Raw genomic sequence first — 27091 nt, 5'->3', positions numbered from 1 at the left:
CAAAATGCCATCTCTTTCTCTTACAACATCCCAAGGGCAGCGCTACCTGGTTTGGCACAGGCAGAGCAAGAAGCAAAGATATTCTTGTTAAATTTATCTTTAATCTCTGTGGAGATAAGCAGAGGAATACTGCTACCTTGCTATATCCTATAAAGAGAAAATACTTCAGAATAAACCATTTTCCTCGATAGTTTTTTATGAGGTCAGATCATACCTAGAAGAAATTAACAGATAATATGGTAAAAGCAGAACTGGTATTTACTTGAATCATGGCCAATAAAACCTTCAACAGTGGTAGTTAGAGGGGATAATTTTTTTCCACCCTGTCTTAAGAGAAAGTTTCTATTTGCGGAATTTTTCCAACCTAATAAATCTCTATTTTTATTTTTCAACTATAAATAGTTTTAGGAGATTGGAAGTTTCCTTTAAAGCTTTAAGACTAATATGGAAACATTTCATATGTATGTGTATGTATATGCATAGGACAGAAAGAATGCTACTTTTAAAGTAAAAAAAACAGTGCAATAGTTTGTCTGTTTCCTCATCCTAGGTTCATAGGGTCAAACATCTGTGTCTCCGTTCACTTCCACTCTTTAATAGCACACCCTGTCAAACACATAGAGCGTGTAGAGGCGGGGCTGTGTGTCTGTATGGAGCCACCTCCCCATGGCTGGATGTGTGATGGTTAAACATGTTTTCTCTAGAGTCAGAGGGTGTCTGGGTGAAAATTCCAACTGTATTTCTTTCCAGTCTGTAATGTGGACAAGCTGCTTGCCCTTTTTGAACCTCAGTTTCCCCTCAAATAGAAAACGGTGATTTTAAGAGTATGGATATCATAGTGTCTTTGTTAGGACTGGATGAGACAATCCCCAGAAAGTGCCCATGTGGAACCTGGCCCACAGCGACACACAATACTTTGAGAGGTGTTCATCAGTCCTTACCAAAAGAGGGAATACTCTCTGGTGAACAACCTAAAGAGCCAATAATGGAGACATGAGTGAGTGCTGATGAGTTATAAGGTTTTACTCAGGGGAAATCAGTGTGCAAGGATGTGCTGAAGGATGGTAAAGAGGAAGAGCCTTCCAGTACATCTCAATCTTACCACATCTGTGGTTAGAAATTTGCCTACTTGTAGTTTGCCTCAAGTCATTTTATGTGTGTGAACTCACTGATCTCACGTGATGGCTTCAAGAGGGCAGAGGACACTGTAAACATGAAAATGAGGGCTTTCAGTATGGTTTAACTAGTTTCTTCTCATTCTCTACCCCACGCATCTCCCCACTGTTTTTCCTACAGAATTTCCACGGTCACTTTCCATAGCTCCCCACTGACTTGATAAAATCCCAAGTGTCTGGTTTGGTGTTCATAGTCCTTTAAAATTTGGCCTCCAGAACTACACCAGCAATGTCTGCTATGTCCTTTCACAGCATACAGCAATACAGCCAAATAGAACTGGTTGCAGTCACCTCAATCTCACTTCCCTACTCCAGGCTTTTCCTCATCATGCCCTTTCCTCTTCATGTGTACGTACTACTTAACTCTTCAAGCTCTAGCTCCTATGTCAACCCTTTTATTAAGTAGTCCTTGCATTCCAGCAAGGTGGTCATCTTTTGTCTTACATACTTTTGTCCCCTTTTTTCTTTTTGATCCAGTAGCTTTCAAACTTTTAGCTGCAGTCACAGTAAGAAATGTATTTTGCATTGATACACATTTCATTCAAACACACACACACACACACACACACACACAAATAAGACCTTCATGAAACAATACCTATCCTCATTATTTGCAATATCATTCTAATATTGTCTCTTTTCTTTCATTTTAGCAAAAGCTCTGACTGCAATCCACTAAATAGATTTTAATTACTCTTTAACTGTATCATAACCTGCAGTTTGAAAAACACTTGTCTACATACAGAATATCCTTTATTATTTTCTGTGTAGGCACCATGTTTCCTACCAGATTGAGAGCTACTCAAGGGGCACACTTTGTGGTACAGTATAAAGTCTTTTATTTTATCTAATCATGGCTTTCATATTAGTTACCCAGTAGATGGTGCACTGTGGGGAGAGAATAAGGGAGGGAGGAAAGAAATAGGTAAAACATCTCTGGAGATGTTGACTATACTCAGAAATTAAAGTAGTTTCTATTTAGCAAGTCAACAGATGGAGATACTTCACTTCACATGCAGGTGAATTTTCCAGTCAGAGTGGTATGGGCTTTGAATAACTTCTTCAACTTCAGTTTAAACTTAGAAATTACTGCTGTATCACAGGCAATAGGACAGAAAAGAAAGGTAGCAAGAACAAAATGACTAATGGAGAAAAGATCACCTCATACATGCTGTTTTCCTTCTTCCTGCTCAATATGGGCTGGGGTGGGGGTTGGAGTCAGGGGGAGACCAGGGTGCGAAGTTTATCTCCAGAGGTGAAAAAAGCTTTTACGTTGATTTCTGTAAAGCCTGTGAAAAGGCAGGTCTGTGGTTCCTCTATGTGCTGAACACATCTATCCATGCCGAATACATCAAGCAACTTCTGTGTGTTGTCTATAAGCAAAGTCAGTGCAAAGTGAGAGCACTTCTGAGCACCTCAAGTCCATAAAATGAAACAGGAAGTGTACACAATCCCATGGCATCTGAAATATTTTTTTTACTAACGTGGAAGATTATTGGTATTTTTCAGATTCAAAGAGAAAAATTTTGGATGACATTTAAACTTGAGAAGTCATAATAATAACCTGCATTGACTGGAATGACGTATCCAGTTTGGGATTTGAACATAAGTTATTGTTACTAAAAGACCATCCTCTTAACTAACGCTGTCCTATACTCTATTTACTCTATACAGATGAAGTACTAACATAAAAATAATGCCTTTCATGGACATGAATACTTTTTCCAAGTTGTTTGTAGACATCAGCTTGCTGGGTTTTGATCCTCAACATAACAATGAGTGTACAGAGAAAAGACCAACAGATCAAAAAGATTAACAAATTTTAAAGGATTAAAAAGATTGTATAAATGCTAATGAATTGCAATATTATGTATGATATCTTTCAATAGAGCACTGAGAATTAAGTCTTACATACTTCACTCTGAAAAATAATGTTTCAGTGGAAACTTCAAGAATTGTTAAATATTGACATTCTATTGCAAAAATTTATTAAAAATATATAATATACATGACAAAATATTGCCTTCATTTCTGTGCTTTTGATTTTTACAATTTATAGAACTGTTGAATTGTTGAATTCCTTTAAAATGTATTGTCTTTCTTTGAAAAAAAATAGAGAGGAGAATGCTTTGTATAAAGAAGAGGGCTTTTAATACTGACATTTTCTACTTCATAACATTAATGTACTATAAAAATATTTATAAAACATTCACTTCCCAGAGTGTTTATTTAATTATTTCATCTGACAGTGTTGGGTTAATTGGGTTAAAATTATTAAATTTCAAATTGACACATTTATTCCTTACTACTTTTGTTAGATATTCTGTTGTAGAACTGCAGACTGTTCCTGCCAGCCATGTAGAAAATTCATCCCATTAGTGAGAAGCAGGTGGAGTTAATGAATGAATACTGAATTCAAAGCTGAATTCATTACAATTAGAAAATCAATTCCAAATCCACATCCTATTGCCGGGGTTATCAGCAGTATATATACAATTTACGTTGTTTAAATATACTAGTCTGTTGTCTGGCAAAATAAATCTAAATTTTAATGCAACTATTTTAACACAATTTATTTTTTTCAGCAAACCTTTCTTCATCTTCAACAACAGTTAATGCAGCAAACACATCTGAATTGACACCAAAGACAACATTCTTCCCAAGTCCTGTTATGACATCAGTAGTTGGAATATCTCCTAAAGGTAGGATTAATTATTAGTGAAATATACTCTAACAAATAAAATTAATAACACCTATGTAATTTGATCACAGAAAAATGATTTGAGGTCTTTATCTATATTCTGAATCTGTTATTTAACCAGTTTGAAACTCATGTTTTATTTTGGATTGGATACAGAACCCTGAGATCACAGTGGGCTTGTTTGACAGTATCTGTTTGGACCGCTTCCTGTTTGAAAATGATTCTATCGTGCATGTTACATACACAAAGTTAACTTTTAGAGAAGAAAATAATAACCATTTCCTAAGTCATAAAAATCCTTCTAGATATTCCACTTCTCCACTTAAGTAGCATAACTAACAAGGTGAAGTTATATTAATAACAGACCAATTCTGTTGGACTCCTAATAGATTTAATTTGTAGGTTTCATCAGCAGCATCACCATTATTGTTACTGGGCTGAATGACAACAGCATCATGGTTTATGGCTCTAGATATTAAAGGGGATTACCTTACTACCCATAAAAAGAAAAATGAGCCATATCATTCAATTAGAGCCCAAGAGGCTATCAGGCCAATGCATCTTGCAACACACATAAAATGTGTCATATTATACAAGTCCAGTAATCAATGGAGAGGAAAAATAGAATTGTTTCTTGATCACCTATGTGCAGAAACTCTGATTAGAATGTTAAGATCACAGAAAGACCTGAAGATTGTATACCTAATGAACAAGGTATGAACTGAAGTCCCCACCGCTATCTTTCTTACCTCTCTATTTCTCATTTAACTTTCATTCTAAGACCAAGTTCAAATACATGCAGAAGACGAAGAAGGGCTAGCTAGTTAATTCACTGGACTTGAACATGGTGGTAATTCTCAGAGGAAAAAGGTATTATGAATATAGTCCATTATTTCTGATACTGTTTAATTCTAAGGCAAAACCAAACCAGTTCTAGAACTTTACCAAACAGGGGAAAGCATTATACAATGAGGGCAGCACAAGGGATTTTATTCCCAGAATGTGGTATGACCTTACTGCCAACCAACAGAAACTCTAGATGACACAATCAGGAAGCCAGGGACCCTGAGGCCTCCAGCCAACTCTTGCACACTGTATTCTTTACTTAAAAAAAATTTTGTTTTCAGCCCTATGTTTCCAGTTTTAAGGAGAGGTATTCTAGCATTTTTACAAAATATAGCAATTTGCTGCTTGCTCACTCTCTCTCTCTTTCTCTCTTACTCTGTTTTTGGTGGAGTTACCAGCTAAGTCCTTGGCATAGAATTGCACTAATTTGGTAAAAGTAAATTATTTTTGCAATCAATAATATGCCTTCCAAAGTACCAACATTGAGGAGGTAGGAGCATGCAGACCCAAAGGGTTTAATTTTTATGCTAACTACTTAGGACTTAATGCTTTCTCAGTGGCAAGATTCTAACCCCTGCCTGTAATGTTGTATGGTGAATAACGCTGTCCAAATAATAACACGCAGACCCTAACCACTATGTCAAGTGGGCATGAAAGGGCAGAGGTGAGGGTTCAGTGAAGGAATTCAGGCAGAATGGTTACTTGTGATACCAGAAATGCACTTGCCTTTCTATTTAGAAGGCAAACTCCATACCTACTCAGAGAGAGCATTAACTGGGGAGACTTTTCTAGCAACTTGACCATTGGTGGCTCCTGTAGTGCAGCTTTGAAGTACCCTTCTTTGAAGAATTGAACTTGATAGAACACTTGAAAACATGTGCACATACACACACACACACATATGCAGTCCTCTTAATTCCTTCTCAGGGGCACTTTTACTGCTTTATATTACCCAATTAATAAAAACTAAATTCTAATCTATATTCTTCAAAAATTCTCCAGTTTAGTTTTAGATTATTCACATTCAATTGTACTATTTGTAACAGGCCAGAGCAATTTTTCATTTTATTATTTTTTTATTATGAAAGTGTTCAGATGTACCCACACATGGAGAGTACTGTAATTAGTCATCATGTGCCCATCTCCCAGAATCAATAATTATCAAGGTTTTACCACATTTGCTTCATTTTCCCTTTTATTTCTCCTTCTTCCCTCCCTCCCTCCCTCCCTCCCTCCTTCCCTCCCTCCCTCCCTCCCTTCCTTCCTTCCTTCCTTCCTTCCTTCCTTCCTTCCTTCCTTCCTTCCTTCCTTCCTTCCTTCCTTCCTTCCTTCCTTCCTTCCTTCCTTCCTTCCTTCCTTCCTTCCTTCCTTCCTTCCTTCCTTCCCTCCTCTTTTCTTTTCCTTTCTTCTCTCTCTCTATTTGGTTGTCAATGCATTTAAAGGGAATCCAGATTTTATACCGTTTTACATTTTACTAAATGTTCATCTCAAAAACTATGGACAATTTATTACAAAACTGTAGTCATTATCAAATGCCCCACGTTAATAATAATGCCTTAGTATTACTAGCATCCATTTAGAGGAGTTTATGGGTTAAAATCTAGTAACCATGACAATAGCAGTGGGAGAGGGATTAAGGGAAGGGAGTAAGTCTATTCTGGAGTTTTTCAGAAAAACCAGCTGAGAGAGTCATGGGGGAGGAGAGACAAAGAAAGAAAGGCAGACTTTGAGGTCCACAACTGACTCTTACCCTTTCTGAGACACAGGGTCAGGCGTGGTGGTAGGGATGGGTGGAGCCATCACACAGCTGGGGGTCCATTATTCTGGTGGGAAAATGAGAGCAGAACTGCGGAGAAGAAAGGCAGAGAAAAGAACCTCTTTTTGTCCGGCCTACCTGACCACCATTTGTATATTAAGGGCATAGGTGAGTTGGATATGTACATTTGATATTATGCTCCTAAAGGCAATAGAATTAATGCACAGATAAGGAAGATGATGGAAAATTTGTCTCAAATTCTCATTTCCTAAGCACTGTGTCAGTATATATGGCTTCCTGACTTCAGCCTTTTGAGTTATTTAAATTTAGGGGTGTTTTATACATTCTCCAAAATAACTGCTCATATGTTACACAATAAAACCATAAAAATTATCTCTAATGAAATGACTCCTTCTTCCCCCTTCCTCAAGGTCACCATGGTCATTTTGCACACCAAACATGGGTTTACAGAAAAATACACACACACACAGTTTCTTTATTTTTATTTTAAGGCTTCCAAATCTGATTATTGTTTAAACAGTAAAATCAGTCAAAAAATAGTTAATTTAATAGTGCTTGTCTGTCTAACGCACATAAATTTTCTTCTGTTGACAATGGCAGAAATTCTATCATCAGAAAAATGGAAAACTTTCAACTGAGACAGGAATTCTCTTGCAGCGACATAGTCACAGTGGCAGAGGTGATGGGTAGAACTTTGCCCAGAGCAGGGCTTGCTTTCCGAGGTTTACCCAGTCAGAGAGGGGACTTGAGTTCCTCCTAGGTGCATTTGAAGGGCACTGCCCATTCCCAGGTCCAAGTGGCCAGGGTTAAAGTCAATATTTGGCAGACACTGAATGTCGTCACCACAAAATGAACTTCTAGGATACAAAAGTAAACCTGAAGTTCACTCTTAAAATGTCATTATTATTCAGCTTGATTTTTAAAACATTTAATTTTTTAATGAGCTGAATTATAATACAGGAATAAAAATTTCTCAGCACTGATACTTCATTTCCAATACTAGGTAGACATTCAATTTCAAGTAAGATCAGCAGAGGAGTCACAAAATTTTGGCTATCTTTTCCTTAAAGAGTGCCAGGTATGATGATATTGAAAATGTACACTTTCTTTCCAGAAACAAGATAAAACTATAAAGAATAAACTTCTAAAAACATTCTTGTTAATTTTCTTGTATGATTAGTGGGGAAAAAATAGGTTTGGGTTCCTTGTCTTCCTTTCTCCATTGTTTTTATATAACTTGTTAAGTTTGAATTACAACTGAACTACCTGAGATATGTTTGTGCATGATCTTTTGGATTTTCCTTTGCATAGAATTTTTAAGTGATAAAGTTGGCATTTTCCTTTTAGTTTATCCTCACAAGAAATAAAATATTTACAAATTGGATAACTTCTTGAACCCCTTGGATCCTAAGTGGAATTAAACACATTTCTAAAAGGTTATTTGGGAAAATCTTTTTTTATTTATTTTATTTTTCATTAAGATATCATTGATATACACTCTTATGAAGGTTTCACATGAAAAACATTGTGTTTACTACATTCACCCATATTATCAAGTCCCCTCTACAGCCCACTGAAGTCACTGCCCATCAGTGTAGTAAAATGCCACAAAGCCATTACTTATCTTCTCTGTGTTACACTGTCTTCCCTGTGAACCCCCCTACACACTATGTGTACTAATCATAACACTCCTCAATCCCCTTCTCCCTCCCTCCACACCCACCCTACCTCACCCTTCCCCTTTGGTAACCGCTAGTCCCTTCTTGGAGTTTGTGAGTCTGCTGCTGTTTTATTCCTTCAGTTTTGCTTTGTTGTTATACTCCATAAATGAGGGAAATAATTTGATACTTGTCTTTCTCTGCCTGGCTTATTTCACTGAGCATAATACCTTCTAGTGCCATCCATGTTGTTACAAATGGTACGATTTGTTTTTTTTTCCTTATGCCTGAATAGTATTCCACTGTGTATATGTATCACATCTTCTTTATCCATTCATCTACTGTATGGACACTTAGGTTGCTTCCATATCTTGGCTATTGTAAATAGTGCTGTGATAAACATATGGGTGCATATATCTTTTTGAATCAGAGAAGCTGTTTTGTTTGGGTAAATTCCTAGGAGTAGAATTCCTGGGTCAAATGGTATTTCTATTTTTAGTTTTTTGAGGAACCTTCCATATTGCTTTCTACAATGGTTGAACTAGTTTACATTCACACCAGCAGTGTAGGAGGGTTCCCCTTTGTCTGCATCCTTGCCAGCATTTGTTCCTAGTCTTTTGGATGTTGGCCATCCTAACTGGTGTGAGGTGATGTATCATTTGATTTTAATTTGCAATTCTCTGATGATTAGTGATGTGGAACATCTTTTCATGTGTCTGTTGGCCATACAAATTTATTCTTTGGAGAACTGTCTATTCATATCCTCTGCCCATTTTAATAGGGTTATTTGCTTTTTGGGTGTTGAGGCATGTGAGTTCTTTATATATTTTCGATGTTAACCCATGTTGGATACATTGTTTACAAATATATTCTCCCATACTGTAGGATGCCTTTTTGTTCTACTGATGGTGTCCTTTGCTGTACAGAAACTTTTTAGCTTGATGTGGTCCCATTTGTTGGTTTTTGCTTTTGTTCCCTTACCTAAGGAGATGCATTCAGGAAAAAGTTGCTCATGTTTATGTCCAAGAGATTTTTGCCTATGTTTTCTTCTAAGAGTTTTATGGTCTCATGACTTACATTCAGGTCTTTGATCCATTTACTTTTGTGTATGACACAACACACACAATAGTCTAGTTTAATTCTCTTACATGTAGCTGTTGAGTTTTGCCAACACTGGTTGTTGAAGATGCTGTCATTTCCCCATTGTATGTGCATGGTTCCTTTATCATATATTAATTTACCATATGTGCTTGGGTTTATATCTGGGCTCTCTATTCTGTTCCATTGATCTATGGGTCTGTTCTTGTGTCAGTACCAAATTATCTTGATTACTGTGGCTTTGTAGTAGATCTTGAAGTTGGGGGCATAATCCCCCCAGCTTTATTCTTCCTTCTCAGGATTGCCTTGGCTATTTGGTGTCTTTTGTGGTTCCATACGAATTTTAGAACTACTTGCTCTAGTTCATGGAAGAATGCCGTTGGTGTTTTGATAGAGATTGCATTGAATCTGTAGATTGCTTTAGGCAGCATGGCCATTTTGACAATATTATTCCTCCTATCCATGAGCACAGGATGTATTTCCATTTATTGATATTTTCTTTAATTTCTCTCATGATTGTCTTATAGTTTTCAGGGTATAGGTCTTTCACTTCCTTGGTTCGGTTTATTCCTAGGTATTTTATTCTTTTTGATGCTATTGTGAATGAAATTGTTTTCTTGATCTCGTTCTGCTATTTCATCATTAGTATATAGGAATATCACAGATTTCTGTGCATTGATTATGTATCCTGCAATAACTTTGCTGAATTCAGTTATTAGTTTTAGTAGTTTTGGGGTGGATTCTTTAGGAATTTTATGTACAATATCATGTCATCTGCAAACAGGGACACTTCCTTACCAATCTGGATGCCTTTTATTTCTTTGTGTTGTCTGATTGCTGTGGCAAAGACCTCCACAATTATGTTGAATAAAAGTGGGGAGAGTGGGCATCCTTGTCTTGTTCCCAATCTTTAAGGAAAGGTTTTCAGCTTCTCACTGTTTAGTATGATGTTGGCTGTGGGTTTGCCATATATGGCCTATATTATGTTGAGGTACTTGCCCTCTATACCCATTTTGTTGAGAGATTTTATCATGAGTGGATGTTGAATTTTGTTGAATGCTTTTTCAGCATCTATGGAGATGATCATGTGGTTTTTGTCTTTCTTTTCATTGATGGGATGTATGATGTTGATGGATTTTCAAATATTCTACCATTCTTGCATCCCTGGAATAAATCCTACTTGATCATGATGGATGATCTTTTTGATGTATTTTTTAATTCAATTTGCTAATATTTTGTTGAGTAGTTTTGCATCTATATTCATCAGTGATGTTGGCCTGTAATTTTCTTTTTTGTGGTGTCTTTGCCTGGTTTTGGTAATAGAGTAATGCAGGCCTCGTAGAATGAGTTTGGATGTATTTCCTCCTCTTCCACTTTTTGGAAAACTTTAAGGAGGATAGGTATTAGTTCTTCACTAAATGTCTGATAAATTTCAGAGGTGAAGTCATCTGGTCCAGGAGTTTTGTTCTTAGGTAGTTTTTGAGTGCCAGTTCAATTTCATTGCTGGTAATTGGTCTGTTCAGATTTTCTGTTTCTTCCTTGCTCAGCCTTGGAAGGTTGCATTTTTGTAGAAAGTTGTTCATTTCTTCTAGGTTATGCAGTTTGTTAGCATGTAATTTTTCATATTATTCTCTCATAATTCTTTGTATTTCTTTGGTATCTGTAGTGATTTTTCCTTTCACATTTCTGATTCTGTTTATGTGTGTAGACTCTCTTTTTTTTCTTGGTAAGTCTGGCTAGGGGTTTATCTGTTTTGTTTATATTCTAAAAGAACCAGTTCCTGCTTTCATTGATTCTATTTTTTTAGTCTTGATTTTATTTATTTCTTCTCTTATCATTATGTCCCTCTTTCTACTTACTTTGAGCCTCATTTGTTCTTCTTTCTCTAGTTTCATTGATTGTGAGTTTGGACTGTTCATATGGTATTGTTCTTTCCTGAGATAAGCCTGTAATGCAATATACTTTCCTCTTAGCATGGCCTTCACTGTGTCCCACAGATTTTGCACTGCTTGGTTGTTGTTATTTTTTCTCCATATATTGCTCGATCTCTGTTTTTATTTGGTCATTGAACAATTGATTATGTAGGAATATATTGTTAAGCATCTATGTGTTTGTGGGCTTTTTCGTTTTCTCTGCATAATTTATTTCTAGTTTCATTCCTCTGTGGTCTGAGAAGCTGGTCGGTACAATTTCAATCTTTTTGAAGTTGCTGAGGCTCTTTTGGTGGCCTAGTATATGATCTATTCTTGAAAATGTTCCATGTACACTTGAGAAGAATGTGTATCCTATTTCTTTTGGGTGTAGAGTTATGTAGATGTCTGTTAGCTCCATCTGTTCTAATGTGCTGTTCAGTGCCTCTGTGTCCTTACTTATCTTCTGTCTGGCTGATCTGTCCTTCAGAATGAGTGGAGTGTTGAAGTCTCCTAGAATGAATACATTGCATTCTATTTCCCCTTTTAATTCTGTTAGTATTTGTTTCACATTTGTAGGTGCTCCTGTGTTGGGTGCATAGATATTTATAATGGGTGCATAGATACCATTATAAATATCTTGTTTGATTGACCCCTTTATCATTATGTAATGTCCTTCTTTGTCTCTTGTGACTTTCTTTGTTTTGAAGTCTATTTTGTCTGATACAAGTACTGCAACTGCTGCTTTTTTCTCCTTATTAGTTGCATGAAATATCTTTTCCCATCCCTTTACTTTCAATCTGTGTATGTCCTTGGGTTTGAAGTGAGTCTCTTGTAGGCAGCACATAGATGGGTCTTGTTTTTTTATCCATTCAGTAACTCTATGTCTTTTGATTGGTGCATTCAGACCACTGACGTTTATGGTGATTAATGGTACTTATTGCCATTGCAGGCCTTAGATTCGTGGTTACCAAAGGTTCAAGGGTAACTTTCTTACTATCTAACAGTCTAATTTAACTCAGTATGCTATTACAAACACAACCTAAAGGTTCTTTTTTTTCTTTTCCTCCTTTTTCTTCCTCCTCCATTCTTCATATATTAGGTATCATATTCTGTACTATTTGTCTATCCTTTGACTGACTTTGGTGGTAGTTGATTCCATTTTGCACCTGCTTAGAAATTAATTGTTTAGTGTGATTTTATTTCCTCTGGTGGCAGCTATTTAGCCTTAGGAACCCTTCCATCTATAGCAGTCTCTCTAAAATACACTGTAGAGATTGTCTGTGGGAGGTAAATTCTCTCAGCTTTTGCTTATCTGGAATTTGTTTAATCCCTCCTTCAAATTTAAATAATAATCTTTCCAGGTAGAGTATTCTTGTTTTGAGGCCCTTCTGCTTCATTATATTAAATATATCATGCCACTCCCTTCTGGCCTGTAAGGTTTCTGTTGAGTAAAGTCTTGTGATAGCCTAATGGGTTTTCCTTTGTATGTGATCTTTCCTCTCTCTTTGGCTGCTTTTAATGCTCTGTTTTTATGCTTGATCTTTGCCATTTTAATTATTATATGTCTTGGTGTTGTCTTCCTTGTGTCCCTTGTGCTGGAAGATTTGTGTACCTCCATGGCCTGAGTGACTATCTCCTTCCCAAGATTGGGGAAGTTTTCAGCAATAACCTCCTCAAAGACACTTTCTATCTCATTTTCTCTCTCTTATTCTGGTACCCTATAATGTGAATATTGTTCTGTTTGGATTGATCTCACAATTCTTTCAATATTCTTTCATTCCTAGATATTCTGTTTTCTCTCTGTGCCTCAGCTTCTTTGTTTTCCTCTTCTCTCATTTCTGTTCCATTTACTGTCTCCTCTACTTCATCTGATCTGCTTTTAAATCCTACCATTATGTATTTCACTTCAGATACTGTATTTTTCAATATTTGTATCTCATTCCTGAATTCCTCCCTGAGTTCTTGAATGTTTTTCTGTAGCTCTGTATGCATGTTTATGATTTTTATTTTGAAATCTTTTATAGGAAGATTGATGAGTTCAGTTTCACTTGGCCCTCTTTCTGGTGTTTGTGGGATTTTTGTTTGAACCAGGTTCCTTTGAAGTTTTGTATTTGTAGGTGGCACCCTCTAGTGCCCAGAAGCTCTACTCTCTGGAGCTTCTCAGCCCCTGGAGCAATGGTGGGGGTTGCAGGCAAGCAGCTGCGGTGCCTATCAGGAGAAAAGAACTGTTTTCTGGTTCCTGGCTGCAGTGCCTGTCACCACTGCTAGGACCAGTGGGCCAAGCATGCAGGGAGAAGCCTCTATGATTTGCACTTATAGCTGCCATAGACAGGCCACCCTTTGGCTGGCCTGAAGCAATGGCTGTGGCTATTGGTTTGCAAGCTGGCACCAGCTGGGAGGAAGGCCCCACAGGCTGCGTATATCCTGGTGGGGGGCCTCATAGCTGCATTGCCAGCCATGGGGATGGAGGACCTGAAGCTCTTGAAGGTTCCCAACCTGCTGGGCAGAGTGCACCCAGACAATTTTGTCCACCTGCCATTTCTCCTGAGCAGCAAGCTCTGTGCAATCCTTGCCCCTTTAGCAGCCCTCTCAGTGTTAAGAAGTCTCTCAGACTGCCCACCTTTCTATTATTCCAGAACAACTGGATGTGGATCCCTGTTTTCCACAAGCAGCTGGAATCTCAGTCTGTCCAAGTATTCCAGTGTCTTAGCTTTCCAACCCCTCTGATCTCCAGAGCACCATGTAATGTAGGTTTATGCTCCCAGAGCAGATCTCCAGGGCTGGGTGTTCAACAGTCATAGGCCTCCATTCCCCCACTGCTCCATTTCTCTTCCTCCCTCTGGTGAACTGTGGTAGGGGAAGGACTTGGGTCCCTCCATATCACAACTTTGGTACTTTACTCTTTTACCTGAGGTCTGTTGGTTTTACTATGTGTAGACAGTCTGCCACAGCTTTCTTTCCTTTTGCTCTTCCAGGATTTGATGTATTTGCTGTATTTTCATATTATATGTGGTTTTGTGAAGAGGTTTCTGTCTCACCTCTCATGCTTCCTTCTTTAATCCTCTCTGTGATTGGAAAATCTTATGAATAACAGTTTACTAGAAAATTTTACAGAGAGTAGGATTGTGGTAGTCTAATAATTTAGTCTTTTATAAATATTTTTTGACTCAAATGATATAATATCCCTAAAGATATATCATTATAATATTCTCTTAATTTTCATATTAAATTCAATCTATTTATTTTATTAACTACTACAAAGTATTAATCAATATTTTGTACATAAAATTAACAAATCACCATCCTCATTATAACAAACACAATCCTCATTAGTTAAATGCAATGTTTTATTTTGCAGTAATAGAGATGCATTTTACTTCAGAATTTTAACATATTTAGCATTTAAGAATTTCACTGAAAGTTATATATAGAAGGCTTTTCCATACTTGAAACTGAATATTCATACATTAATAATAATATAAAATAAATTGTCCTTTTAATGTCTTAGATATTGTTATATTGACTAGATATAATGATCACAAGTGTAATCACAAGATCACTGTTAAACACAAGTTCAAGAACATGAGAAATGGATAGCCACTTAGCTCTTCAGTTTTCCAAGACCAAGAGTGCAACTGAAGCCAAATAGTTTGGGCTAAATCCTCAGGCCAAAGCTCAACTTTGTTACGACTCTTCCCTCTATCAAGCATGAAGTCAAGATAGGTATAAAAGAAAAGGGTCAAGGGCCTCAGGAACTCATAAATTATTTGGTACTTTTTCTATTTATATTCATTATTACCACCATATGTGTCCTAATTGTTTCCTGTAGGCATACCTATGTCTTGAATTTTCAAGCAATATATGAGGCATATGCTGGGGAAACGTAATGAGAAAGTGATTGTTAACATTCAGTTCAGCCTTTTTCTGTCACCAAGAATCCCAAGAATAGTGATGAAGGGAAAAAGGCAGCACATCAGGCTGAACAGGACACTTCATTTGTATTGTTACATCTTTACCTTAGGCTGTTGGCATCATGGGTGTGCACAATGAAAAATCTCAAGCACAGCTTTAGAAATAACGTTTCCTTTGTTGGTTTCTTCTTTTAAAATATAGCCACATATGGGTGTAGAAGACTTTTAGAAAGCCTTCTTCATTGCTTCAGTGCCATCCACTTATAATTAACAGAATCTATTACAGGCACTTTCCATTTCTATAATAGACTATATCCCTCATAAGCAGTGAAGACAGAGGACTGAAACCTTCACCATCTGCTTAGAGGTGTTTGTCCTCAATGATGCTCCAAATGTCTTCCTCTGGTGATTCCTTAGCATTTTATGATACACAGCTCCAGCCAGCTTACCCTTAAAAAGTTTCCTCTGGATTAGGGTTTAAAGCATTAAGTTGTACAGGGACAAATAGTTCCTTTCCAAAATATATCATGCATACATATAACAATCGATATTTTATGCATATCACACAGTAAAAATGCAATCTGTGCCCTATCCATGAAAGGACATTCTAAAATGTTTTAAGAAAGAAGGGATTGCTGACTATGGGTATCAAACTGGTAAGTCTTGTTCACTTGTTAAACCAAATCTTTGACCTTTTGTGGTCCCCAGGTCCTATATGAGGACCTTATATGAAACTTCACTATTATAATGCAGGAATTATTCTTCATACTACTCAGGTTAAAAAAGATGACCAAGAGTTGGATCTTGCCCTCCAGAATCTAGGAGAGGGCCTTGCACAGAGTGAGAACTCAATGAAAGTTTCATAAATGAACAAATTAATTAATTCAAGAGTTTGCAAGTTCCTTTATGATATATGTAATTTTGGATATTTCAATGTCATAATTAAATCAACAAAATGAAACTTAATTCTGAAAAGTTTTCTAGGCATGTTACTCCTAAGTCCTACTGACCAAATTATTTTTCCCAGAGGGAAAAATAAAATGATTCAAAGTCATTCATTTTTACAATAATTTTTTTGCATGTTTAAAGATCCTCAAGTAACAATCTATAGTGAAAATTTTGTTTTGGGCTCTATCATGCAAAAATGTGTATGTGTGTGTGTGTGTGTGTGTGTGTGTGTGTGTTTTGGGCCATCCAAGTGTTCAATACGTATATTCCACACTTTGGACAAAAGGAGATGGAATATGAAAAAATCAAAGATAGACAAAGGTTTCCCAGTATCTCTGTAGAGGAATCCCAGTTCATCTCTAGATTTGACTTGCTTTTATTTATTTCTCAACAGGTGAGATGAAATTGTGATTAATAATAATGTCATCTATCTTATCAAACTAGGAACAACCACCAAGGAATCCTTAAAAACACCTCCACTGCCAACAGTTCTTTCATTAACAACAGTTATAGGTGAAGGTGAGTGATGACGCATTTTGCTATCATTTTTCTTTTATATATATAATTATAATCGTCACCCTTTTAAATCAATGGTTTTTAATAACATCACAAAATTGTGCACCCATTACCACATTCTAATTCTGGAACATTTTTACCACCCCCAAAAGAAACCCTATATCTATTATAAAAAAGTCCCCATTGTCCTCTTTCCCGAGCCTCTGGAAATCACTAATCTACTTCTGACCATATAAATACAAATGGAATGATATGATAAGTGATTTTTTGTGTCTGACTTCTTTCACTTAGCATAATGTTCTACAGTTCATCCATGCTGCAGCACTTATCTATAGCTCATTCTTTTTTATGTGTGAATAGTATTTCATTGTATGGATATACCTCATTCTGTTTTTTATCAGTTGATAGACACTTGGGTTGTTTCTACTTTCTGGTTATTATAAATAATACTACTATGAACATTCATGTACAAGTTTTTGTGTGACAGTTTTTTTTCATTTCTCTCTGGGTATATATACATTGAGGAGAAAATGCTGAGTCCCATGGTAATTCTAAGTTTAACTTTTAAGGAACTTATTTCAAAGCACCTGCATACCCATCAGAAATATATGAGGGGCCCAATGCTCCATTTTTTAGTCAATACTTATTGTTATCTGTATTTTTCATCATAATCATTCTGGTGGATATGATATGGTATTTCATTGTGGTTTTTATTTACATTTTCCTAATGACTAATGATATTGAGCATCTTTTCATGTACTTTTGGCCATTTTTAAATTTTCTTTGGAGAAATGTCTATTCAAATCCTTGTCTATTTCTTAAAAATTGGGTTATTTGTCTTTTTATTGTTGAGTTGTAAGAGTTTCTTTATATGTTTTGGAGATTAGACCCTTATCAGGTATATAATTGAACATATTTTTCCCATTCTATAGGTTGTCTTCATTCCCTTGATGGTATCTTTTGAAGGACTAAAGTCTCTAATTTGATGAAGTAAAATTTATCTATATTTTATCCTGTCATGTAGAGGGGCAAAATCTTGCTTCTATTCATCTTAAGTTTTCAGCTGGATTCTACTAAAAAGACAGTCTAACAAGAGGAAAACAGTTTATTAATGTGGATTGTGCACATAACATGAGAAACCTAAAATGAAGAGTAACTTAAAGCAGTGGCTTAGAACTTTGGTTTATACAGCATCCTCAACAAAGAATAAATTTGTAGAGAAATGACAGGAAATAGGAAGGCAGAGTTTAGGTTTCCAAGGGCTGCAAACTGAGGGAATGGTAAATATATGGAAGGAAACTAATGGAGTAAGTTGTCTGCAGATTCCTCTGATGCCTTCTATGGGCTGGTGAGTCTGTTTCCAATAAAAGAAGAATTTATAACCTGCTTTTAGGCAGAAGTGGGGATCTGCCAGATGAAACTTAATAAATATCAGTCACCCATTTTCTTTGTCTTGAAACTAGGTTTTGAAACATTTCATGATAGTAGTAAAATTTGAAAATTTATGGCTGTGGCAGCATTAGTCTCCACATTTTTCATTCTATGCCTTTTAGGTCCACCATACATAATTTTTAAATATTTTGGTTACCTTCAAAGCATTCAAGATTCCTTCCATTGCCTAATTAATAATGTGTAATTGACAACCTGTCCTGAATCAAGTGTAGGCTCTAATGCCACTTTCATTTGTATAGTATATTCCACATTAATAATAGGCAATTCTCTAAGCAAAAACTTTGGCATTTTGTCCCCAACTATTCTATTATTCTACTCCGTATGTGTTTCATCTGGCAGATCCCCACTTCTTTCTTAGATATCTATTCCCTTTTCCACCACTAAGACTGCTGGGTCTGCTTTTTACTACAGAATTCTTTAAGCCATGAATATAGCTTTTTCATGGTTTTCCATTTCAGCTCAGCAGAAGAATTTTTGTCCAAAAATTTCTGAAAATGTACTCCTGTTCTGGTATTTTCCAAGCATGTGTTCTTTGAGTGCCAGTGAGTGGAAATCTTTAAAGCAAAATCTTTACCCTAATATGTTCATCTAACATCAACTGTTGGGTGAACTTTCATATGTCCGTGCTATCACAACATTAATTTCTGCTTTCTTGTTACAATATTTGTTTACTTCTAATATGTTTTCCTTTCAATTTAACACTTCCAGATTTTCTGAAGTTTGTGCCCATTTCCATTCTTTCTTTCTCACATGCAGTGTTAATGCTGTAGCTTATATTTGAGTGTATGTCATATTTTGTTTGTATACCAATTCCTGAAAACTTTTGCTTAAAGACATATTACCCATTGTCTATGAGATCTTCTTACAACTATCAGTTTCTCCAGCATGCATCTCTCAGCTGCACTAAGACTCTGGATCATTATAGATGTTTGCTGTGATAAAATGGTAGCCGACTGGTACTTCATCAAGTCACCAGCAATTCAGGCTTTCAACCTACTTTATGGTAGGATCATATTACAATGACTTCCCCTCATCTCTGCCAACATCATATCTAGTTAACACTATGCACGCACTACCTGGCATGCCTGTATTTTCTTTACTAACCCAGTGTTCCCCATACCAGACTTTAAAAAGACTGAAGGGCATTAATGATTCTGTTTGCATAATATTTGTGCAAATACAAATTGTTTCAAGTCATCTTATTCCCATGTCATTTTTCAAAGTTTTGCTTATTGCTATTTTGTTAATTTTCCTTCTCCCCCCCAAAAAATAAATGAACTAAGTATATTTGAAAGTTTATTCTAGTTACTTCTTATTATCCCTCTCCTGATGGCTGTTCCACATACCTGAAAATTCTCTCCCAAACAGCATGGGAACCATGGTACCATCTTCAACTACTACCACTTCTTTACCTCTTTCCAGGATAGCTGATGATTAACTTTTGCATCAGAAAGGCTTGGATTCAGATTCTGGCTCCCTCCTGTTACAAGTTATGTGACTGTGGGGAAATTATTTAACTTTCTGATCTTTATATATAAAATTATCATAAATATTATTTAATTCATAGGATTACTGTTATGATCAAATAAGATAGCCTACAGGCATACAGGAAAATGTAATGCCCCTCTAATTTCTTTGATGTAATTTACTTGATCACCAAAAGGAAAATATCAAAAAACTGGATTTCTAAATCTTGATCAGAAGACTTTTAGTAACTGATCGTCAAGCTGTAACTTGATGTTAATATTAATACTAATCATGCTATCTAGTGACTGGTTACACTCCTGATGGCTGCTCATTCTTTGTATATAATTAGGAACCACAACCAATGGTGTTATGAAGGAGGAGTTCACCAACACAGGTGCAACAGTGATAAATCTTTCACTTCCAAATGCTGTTTCAACATTTCAAAGTTCCCAACACAAGAGTAAGTATAAGGATTTGTGCTGAAACATTAAACTTTGTGCTGGATAGATCAGATTCAGAATGTTTTTTAGTACACAGCAAAGATTTGTGCGCCACCTATATTGTCTCCTAGTCTCTACCAATTGGGATGATCATGTGGTAACTTTGCTTTGTACAGGGATGGTTTCTCCTTCTATAGCCAAAAAGGGTGGGTGCCAAGGAAGATTAATCCCAGGCTGGGCAGTAACCTATGGTATCACCTGGTACAAAAAGAAATAAATTTAGAAAACAGATTAGACAGCTTTGATGAAATAGGAAAATTATTAGTAAGAAACAAATAGCAAAAACTGACTCTAGAAGATAGGAAGTCTGAGAAGAACTAAAACAATTAAAGATATGGCAGTAGAAATTTTAAATGGTCCAATGAAGAAAGCTCCAAGCAAGATGGCTTCAATTGGGATTTATATAAAGTATTTTCAAAAGAAAAGATGCCAATTTTTCTCAAGCCCTTTCAGGAAGTAGAGGATAAGGGGCTGCTGCACCAAAAATTATCTGAGGCCAGTATTACCCTGATACCAATGCTAAAAATTATGAAAAGAAAAAGCAATTAAGGAAAATAGACACCAATATTTTTCATGGACATAGATGTAAATATCCTTAATAAAATATTAGCAAGCCAAATTCAGTAACATATAAAAAGGAATAGAAAACATGCACAAGTGAGGTTATCCAAGAATGCAAGTTTGGCTTAAGATGAAAATCAAGTAGTAATACACCTATTGAATCACTAGATGCAGAAAAAGAATTTGACAAAAGTTAATGTCCATTTCATATTAAAACCCTCAATGAACTAGAAATAAAATGTAACTTCTTCAAATTGATAAAGGGGCATCTATGAAAAACATACATCAGACATACTTAGTAGTGAAAGACTTCATGCTTTCCCCTTAAGACTGGGAACACAGCAAAGTTGTCCATTCTTACCACTTCTATTCAAAATTATAACCAAAGATTCTAGATATACAATAAGATGATAGATATAGATAGATAGGTAGACAAGCAGATCCATTTATCCAGATTAGAGAGGAAGAAATAGAAAAATTTTGTAGTAGACTACATGATTACCTATGTAGAAACTCCAAAGAATCCACAATAAAAATACTAGAACTAATAGAACATTTCATATCCCAGGATATAAGACATATAAAAATAAATCATATTTCTGTATGTTAGCAATGACAATCCAAGAATAAAATACAGGATATAATGCCATTCACAATACATCAGAAAAATAAAACATTTAGGAATAAGTTTAGCAGTAGACTTGCAAGCTTTGTATTCTAAACTACAAAATATTCTTGTGAGAAATTAAATGTCTAAATAAATGGAGAGACATTATATATTAATGGATTGAAAGAGTCAATACTTACTATGTCAATTTTCCTCAAGTTGATAAATAACTGATTAATAGATTCACGGCAATCCCTGTCAGAATCACCCCCAAGTTCATTTTTTGTATTTTTTAGCAATTGGTAAGCTGATCCTAAAACATATAGAAATGGAAAGGACCTAGACTAGCCAAAATATTTTTGACAAATAATTTTAAAAATTGGAGGACTTACACAAGCTGATTTCAAAACTTACTCTAAAGCTAGAATAATCAAGATAGGGTGTATTGAGATAATGAATACTAATAGTAACATTCTTTATAACAGTCACACTGGAAACATCCAAATGTTCGTGAAGTGGTGAACTGGAATATCCCATTGGATTTTCCATTTGGAATGGATATGGGATATTGCAAAACTTGGGATATCCATACAATGGAATACTATTCAGTAATTTAGAGGAATAAAATATTGATACATGCTATAACACTATAAACCTGAAAAACATTACACTCAATGAAAGAGGCCTTTGATAAAACACAACATGATGATTCCATTTATATGAAATATCCAGCAAGAACATTTTTATAAGGACAGAAAGCAGGTAAGTACTTGCCTAGGGCTTGAGGTGGCACTGGGGATTGGCTGCAAAAAGGCTCAAGGGAGTTTTCTTGTTATTGATGATAATGTTCTAAAATTAGATCACAGTGATGGTTGCAGAACTTCTTAAATTTACTGAAAATGTTAAGCTGTAACTTAAAATAAGTGAATTTTATTTGAATTTCTTTATGAAGCTTTGTTTCATAAAGCTTCAAAAAATGGAAGGAAAAAAATATTGAGTTAGGCCAATCAAATTTCCTTCCTGGATAAGTGGAACTAGGTAACCCAAACAAACAAAACAGTGACCAGCTGTGAGAACTGAAGCAGCAAGGTGGTAGTAGAGTAAGTCAGGGACAGCCATGATGTTTCCAAAAGAAGGCATATGAAGCAGGTTTTGTGATTAACAGAGTTAATAGGAAGAAGAGCAAAAAAGTATGTGGGGAGATGAGAGACCATATGAGCAAGATGAAGTTATTCCTGAGAGAAAGAGTCGCAGGACCTAGGCTCCCTGGTTTCTGACAACATCCCAGTTCCTGTCCACATATATCTTTTTTTTTTTCAGAGGGCATCTCTCATATTTATTGATCAAATGGTTGTTAACAACAATAAAATTCTGTATAGGGGACTCAGTGCTCAATGTACAATCATTAATCCACCCCAAGCCTAATTCTCGTCAGTCTCCAATCTTCTGAAGCATAATGAACAAGTTCTTACGTGGTGAACAAATTCTTACATAGTGAATAAGTTCTCACATGGGGAACAGTACAAGGACAGTCATCACAGAAACTTTCAGTTTTGATCGCGCATTATGAACTATACACAATCAGGTCAAATATGATTATTCGTTTGATTTTTATACTTGATTTAAATGTGAACCCCACATTTCTCCCTTATTATTATTATTTTTAATGAAATGCTGAAGTGGTAGGTAGATGCAAGATAAAGGTAGAAAACATAGTTTAGTGCTGTAAGAGAGCAAATGTAGATGATCAGGTGTGTGCCTGTAGACTAACTGTTGATCCAAGCTAGACAAGGGCAATAAAATATGCACGGATGCAGAAGATTTCTCTCAAAATGGGGGGGTGAGGTTCTAAGCCTCACCTCTGTTGATCCCCAATTTCTCACCTGATGGCCCCCCTGCGACTGTGCCTGTCTTAGGTTGTTCCTCCCTTGAGGAATCTTACCCGTCTCTGGCTAACCAGTCCTCTTCCGGGGCCATACAGGGAAATGTAAAGTTGGTAAGTGAGAGAGAGGCAATATTGTTTGAAAAGGTTAGCTTTTTACTTCTTTGCAGATATATGCCCTGTGGCTTTTATGCCCAGTATTTGTCTTGAGGTATCTTTATCACTTGGAAGAATTATGATACTCAGTAAATTCGATTTGAGGCATGAATTCTATTTAAGGGTTGTAATTAAGAAGGAAGAAGAAAAGCTATAGGAGTAGAAGATGGAAGAAAACATGGGACGATTGATTATTTCTTTGACATATCTTCTTGTAGAGTAACTTAAGCAAGTATAGGTTTTAAACTACTAATTAAATTGCGCACACACATTAACATAATAGGGATACAGTTACATAACCAAAGCAGACCTATAATTACCAGCCATCTTTAGTGAAACCAAGAAAACCAGTTAGGCACCCTAGGCATTTGTGAAAACTTATCTATGATATGGTGGATATTGTCCAACTGAACTTGAACAGTCTGAGAGAAATCAGACAATTAAAACAACCCATTCCTGGGGACTGTTCACATCCCATATGTTCTTTTAACAGTAGATAGTCTGTAGTCGTAAGATTTTGGAGCACTACAACTTGCACTTCTCCTAATTCTTGGTTGAGTTCCAACAGTATAGATCCAGTCAAATTTGTTGTTTTACTGTATGCACAGGCCAGCTTAGATATCTCCTTCTTCATTCCAATGGCAAGTCCAGGAACAGGTGGGATGAATGCAGCTACAACTGCAGCATCGCCTGGATCTTTGTTGAGGTTTTTTGATGATCATCTTCTGGTATGACTCTTCCAGAGAGTGCTGATGTTGGAAGTTCTTCTTCATATCATATCGTAGTTCATTTTCTGGGTAGCCAAATTAGGCTTTGATCCTCTGTATAAACACAAACAGACCCTTTGCTCACACTTTGATATGCCCTATATAACATTGTGTAGAACTCATTGGAGGTCACCACACAGGAACTGCTTTTTTTTTTTCAAAGAAAGGAATATTATCAGAAAAATGTACCTCCATAGCCAATCATCTGACACCCTTTAAGTGATCAAAATTAAGATATTTAAGGCATGCATTAATTGTTGATTTACAGTTACTTTTATACTATCAGGGAGTAATCCCCCTTTCTTTATTTCTTTTTTTTTTCGTTATCATTAATCTACACTTACATGAAGAATATTATGTTTACTAGGCTCTCCCCTATACCAGGTCTCCCCTATAAACCCCTTTACAGTCATTGTCCATCAGCATAGCAAAAGGTTGTAGAATCACTACTTGTCTTCTCTGTGTTGTACAGCCCTCCCCTTTCTCTCGCCCCCCCATGCATGCAAATCTTAATACCACCCTTCTTCTTCCCATCCCTTATCCCTCCCTACCCACCCATCCTCCCCAGTCCCTTTCCCTTTGGTACATGTTAGTCCATTTTTGGGTTCTGTGATTCTGCTGCTGTTTTGTTCCTTCAGTTTTTCCTTTGTTCTTATACTCCACAGATGAGTGAAATCATTTGGTACTTGTCTTTCTCCACTTGGCTTATTTCACTGAGCATAATACCCTCCAGCTCCAACCATGTTGCTGCAAATGGTAGGATTTGCCCTCTTCTTATGGCTGAGTAGTATTCCATTGTGTATATGTACCACATCTTCTTTATCCATTCATCAACCAATGGACATTTAGGTTGCTTCCAATTCTTGGCTATTGTAAATAGTGCTGCGATAAACATAGGGGTGCATCTGTCTTTCTCAAACTTGATTGCTGCGTTCTTAAGGTAAATTCCTAGGAGTGGAATTCCTGGGTCAAATGGTAAGTCTGTTTTGAGCATTTTGAGGAACCTCCATACTGGTTTCCACAATAGTTGAACTAATTTACATTCCCACCAGCAGTGTAGGAGGGTTCCCATTTCTCCACAGCCTAGCCAACATTTGTTGTTGTTTGTCTTTTGGATGGCAGCCATCCTTACTGGTGTGCGGTGATACCTCATTGTAGTTTTAATTTGCATTTCTCTGATAATTAGCAATGTGGAGCATCTTTTCATGTGTCTGTTGGCCATCTGTATTTCTTTTATGGAGAACTGTCTGTTCAGTTCCTCTGCCCATTTTTTAATTGGATTATTTGTTTTTTGTTGAGGCGTGTGAGCTCTTTATATATTCTGGACATCAAGCCTTTATCGGATCTGTCATTTGCAAATATATTCTCCCATACCGTAGGATACCTTTTTGTTCTATTGATGGTGTCTTTTGCTGTACAGAAGCTTTTCAGCTTAATATAGTCCCACTTATTCATTTTTGCTGTTGTTTTCCTTGCCGGAGAAGATATGCTCAAGAAGAGGTCACTCATGTTTATGTCTAAGAGGATTTTGCCTATGTTTTCTTCCAAGAGTTTAATGGTTTCATGACTTACATTCAGGTCTTTGATCCATTTTGAATTTACTTTTGTATATGGGGTTAGACAATGGTCCAGTTTCATTCTCCTACATGTAGCTGCCCAGTTTTGCCAGCACCATCTGCTGAAGAGACTGTCATTTCGCCACTGTATGTCCGTGGCTCCTTTATCAAATATTAATTGACCATATGTAATTGGGTTAATGTCTGGAGTCTCTAGTCTGTTCCACTGGTCTGTGCCTCTGTTCTTGTGCCAGTACCAAATTGTCTTGATTACTATGGCTTTATAGTAGAGCTTGAAGTTGGGGAGTGAGGTTCCCCCTACTTTATTCTTCTTTCTCAGGATTGCTTTGGCTATTCGGGGTCTTTGGTGTTTCCATATGAATTTTTGAATTATTTGTTCCAGTTCATTGAAGAATGTTGCTGGTATTTTGATAGGGATTGCATCAAATCTGTATATTGCTTTGGGCAGGATGGCCATTTTGACGATATTAATTCTTCCTAGCCACAAGCATGGGATGAGTTTCCATTTGTTAGTGTCCTCTTTAATTTCTCTTAAGAGTGACTTGTAGTTTTCAGGGTATAGGTCTTTCACTTCTTTGGTTAGATTTATTCCTAGGTATTTTATTCACTTTGATGCAATTGTGAATGGAATTGTTTTCCTGATTTCTCTTTCTATTGGTTCATTGTTAATATATAGGAAAGCTACAGATTTCTGTGTGTTAATTTTGTATCCTGCAACTTTGCTGTATTCCGATATCAGTTCTAGTAATTTTGGGGTGGAGTCTTAAGGGTTTTTTATGTACAGTATCATGTCATCTGCAAATAGTGACAATTTAACTTCTTCTTTACCAATCTGGATTCCTTGTATTTCTTTGTTTTGTCTGATTGCCGTGGCTAGGATCTCCACTACTATGTTAAATAGCAGTGGGGAGAGTGGGCATCCCTGTCTAGTTCCCGATCTCAGAGGAAAAGCATTCAGCTTCTCGCTGTTCAGTATAATGTTGGCTGTGGGTTTATGATATATGGCCTTTATTATGTAGAGGTACTTGCCCTCTATTCCCATTTTGCTGAGAGTTTTTATCATGAATGGATGTTGAATTTTGTCGAATGCTTTTTCAGCATCTATGGAGATGATCATGTGGTTTTTGTCTTTCTTTTTGTTGATGTGGTGGATGATGTTGATGGATTTTCGAATGTTGTACCATCCTTGCATCCCTGGGATGAATTCCACTTGGTCATGGTGTATGATCCCTTTGATATACTTTTGAATTCAGTTTGCTAATATTTTATTAAGTATTTTTGCATCTACATTCATCAGGGATATTGGTCTGTCATTTTCTTTTTTGGTGGGGTCTTTGCCTGGTTTTGGTATTAGGGTGATGTTGGCTTCATAGAATGAGTTTGGGAGTGTTCCCTCCTCTTCTAGTTTTTGGAAAACTTTAAGGGAATGGGTATTATGTCTTCTCTGTGTTTCTGATAAAATTCCAAAGTAAATCCGTCCTGCCTGGGGGTTTTGTTCTTGGGTAGTTTTTTGATTGCCGTTTCAATTTCTTTGTTTGTAACTGGTTTGTTTAACTTTTATGTTTCTTCCTTGGTCAGT

The 27091-nt window shown here is 36.4% G+C and overlaps 1 protein-coding gene across 2 annotated transcripts in view; it reads left to right on the top strand.

Annotated features, from left to right (window-relative positions):
- EMCN (endomucin) overlaps positions 1-27091 on the top strand; it is a 104292-nt gene that overhangs the window by 33798 nt on the left and 43403 nt on the right. For both annotated transcript variants that reach the window (XM_036886903.2, XM_036886902.2), the window contains exons 2-4: positions 3761-3877; positions 16472-16546; positions 19812-19922. In XM_036886903.2, the coding sequence (XP_036742798.1) occupies positions 3761-3877; positions 16472-16546; positions 19812-19922 (303 nt within the window). The remainder of the gene's footprint in view (positions 1-3760; positions 3878-16471; positions 16547-19811; positions 19923-27091) is intronic.

This window comes from Manis pentadactyla, chromosome 5 (assembly GCF_030020395.1).
Source record: "Manis pentadactyla isolate mManPen7 chromosome 5, mManPen7.hap1, whole genome shotgun sequence".
NCBI classification, from domain to species: domain Eukaryota; kingdom Metazoa; phylum Chordata; class Mammalia; order Pholidota; family Manidae; genus Manis; species Manis pentadactyla.
The sequence above is the reverse complement of the archived record's forward strand: the minus strand, read 5'-3'. Positions and strand labels throughout refer to the sequence as shown.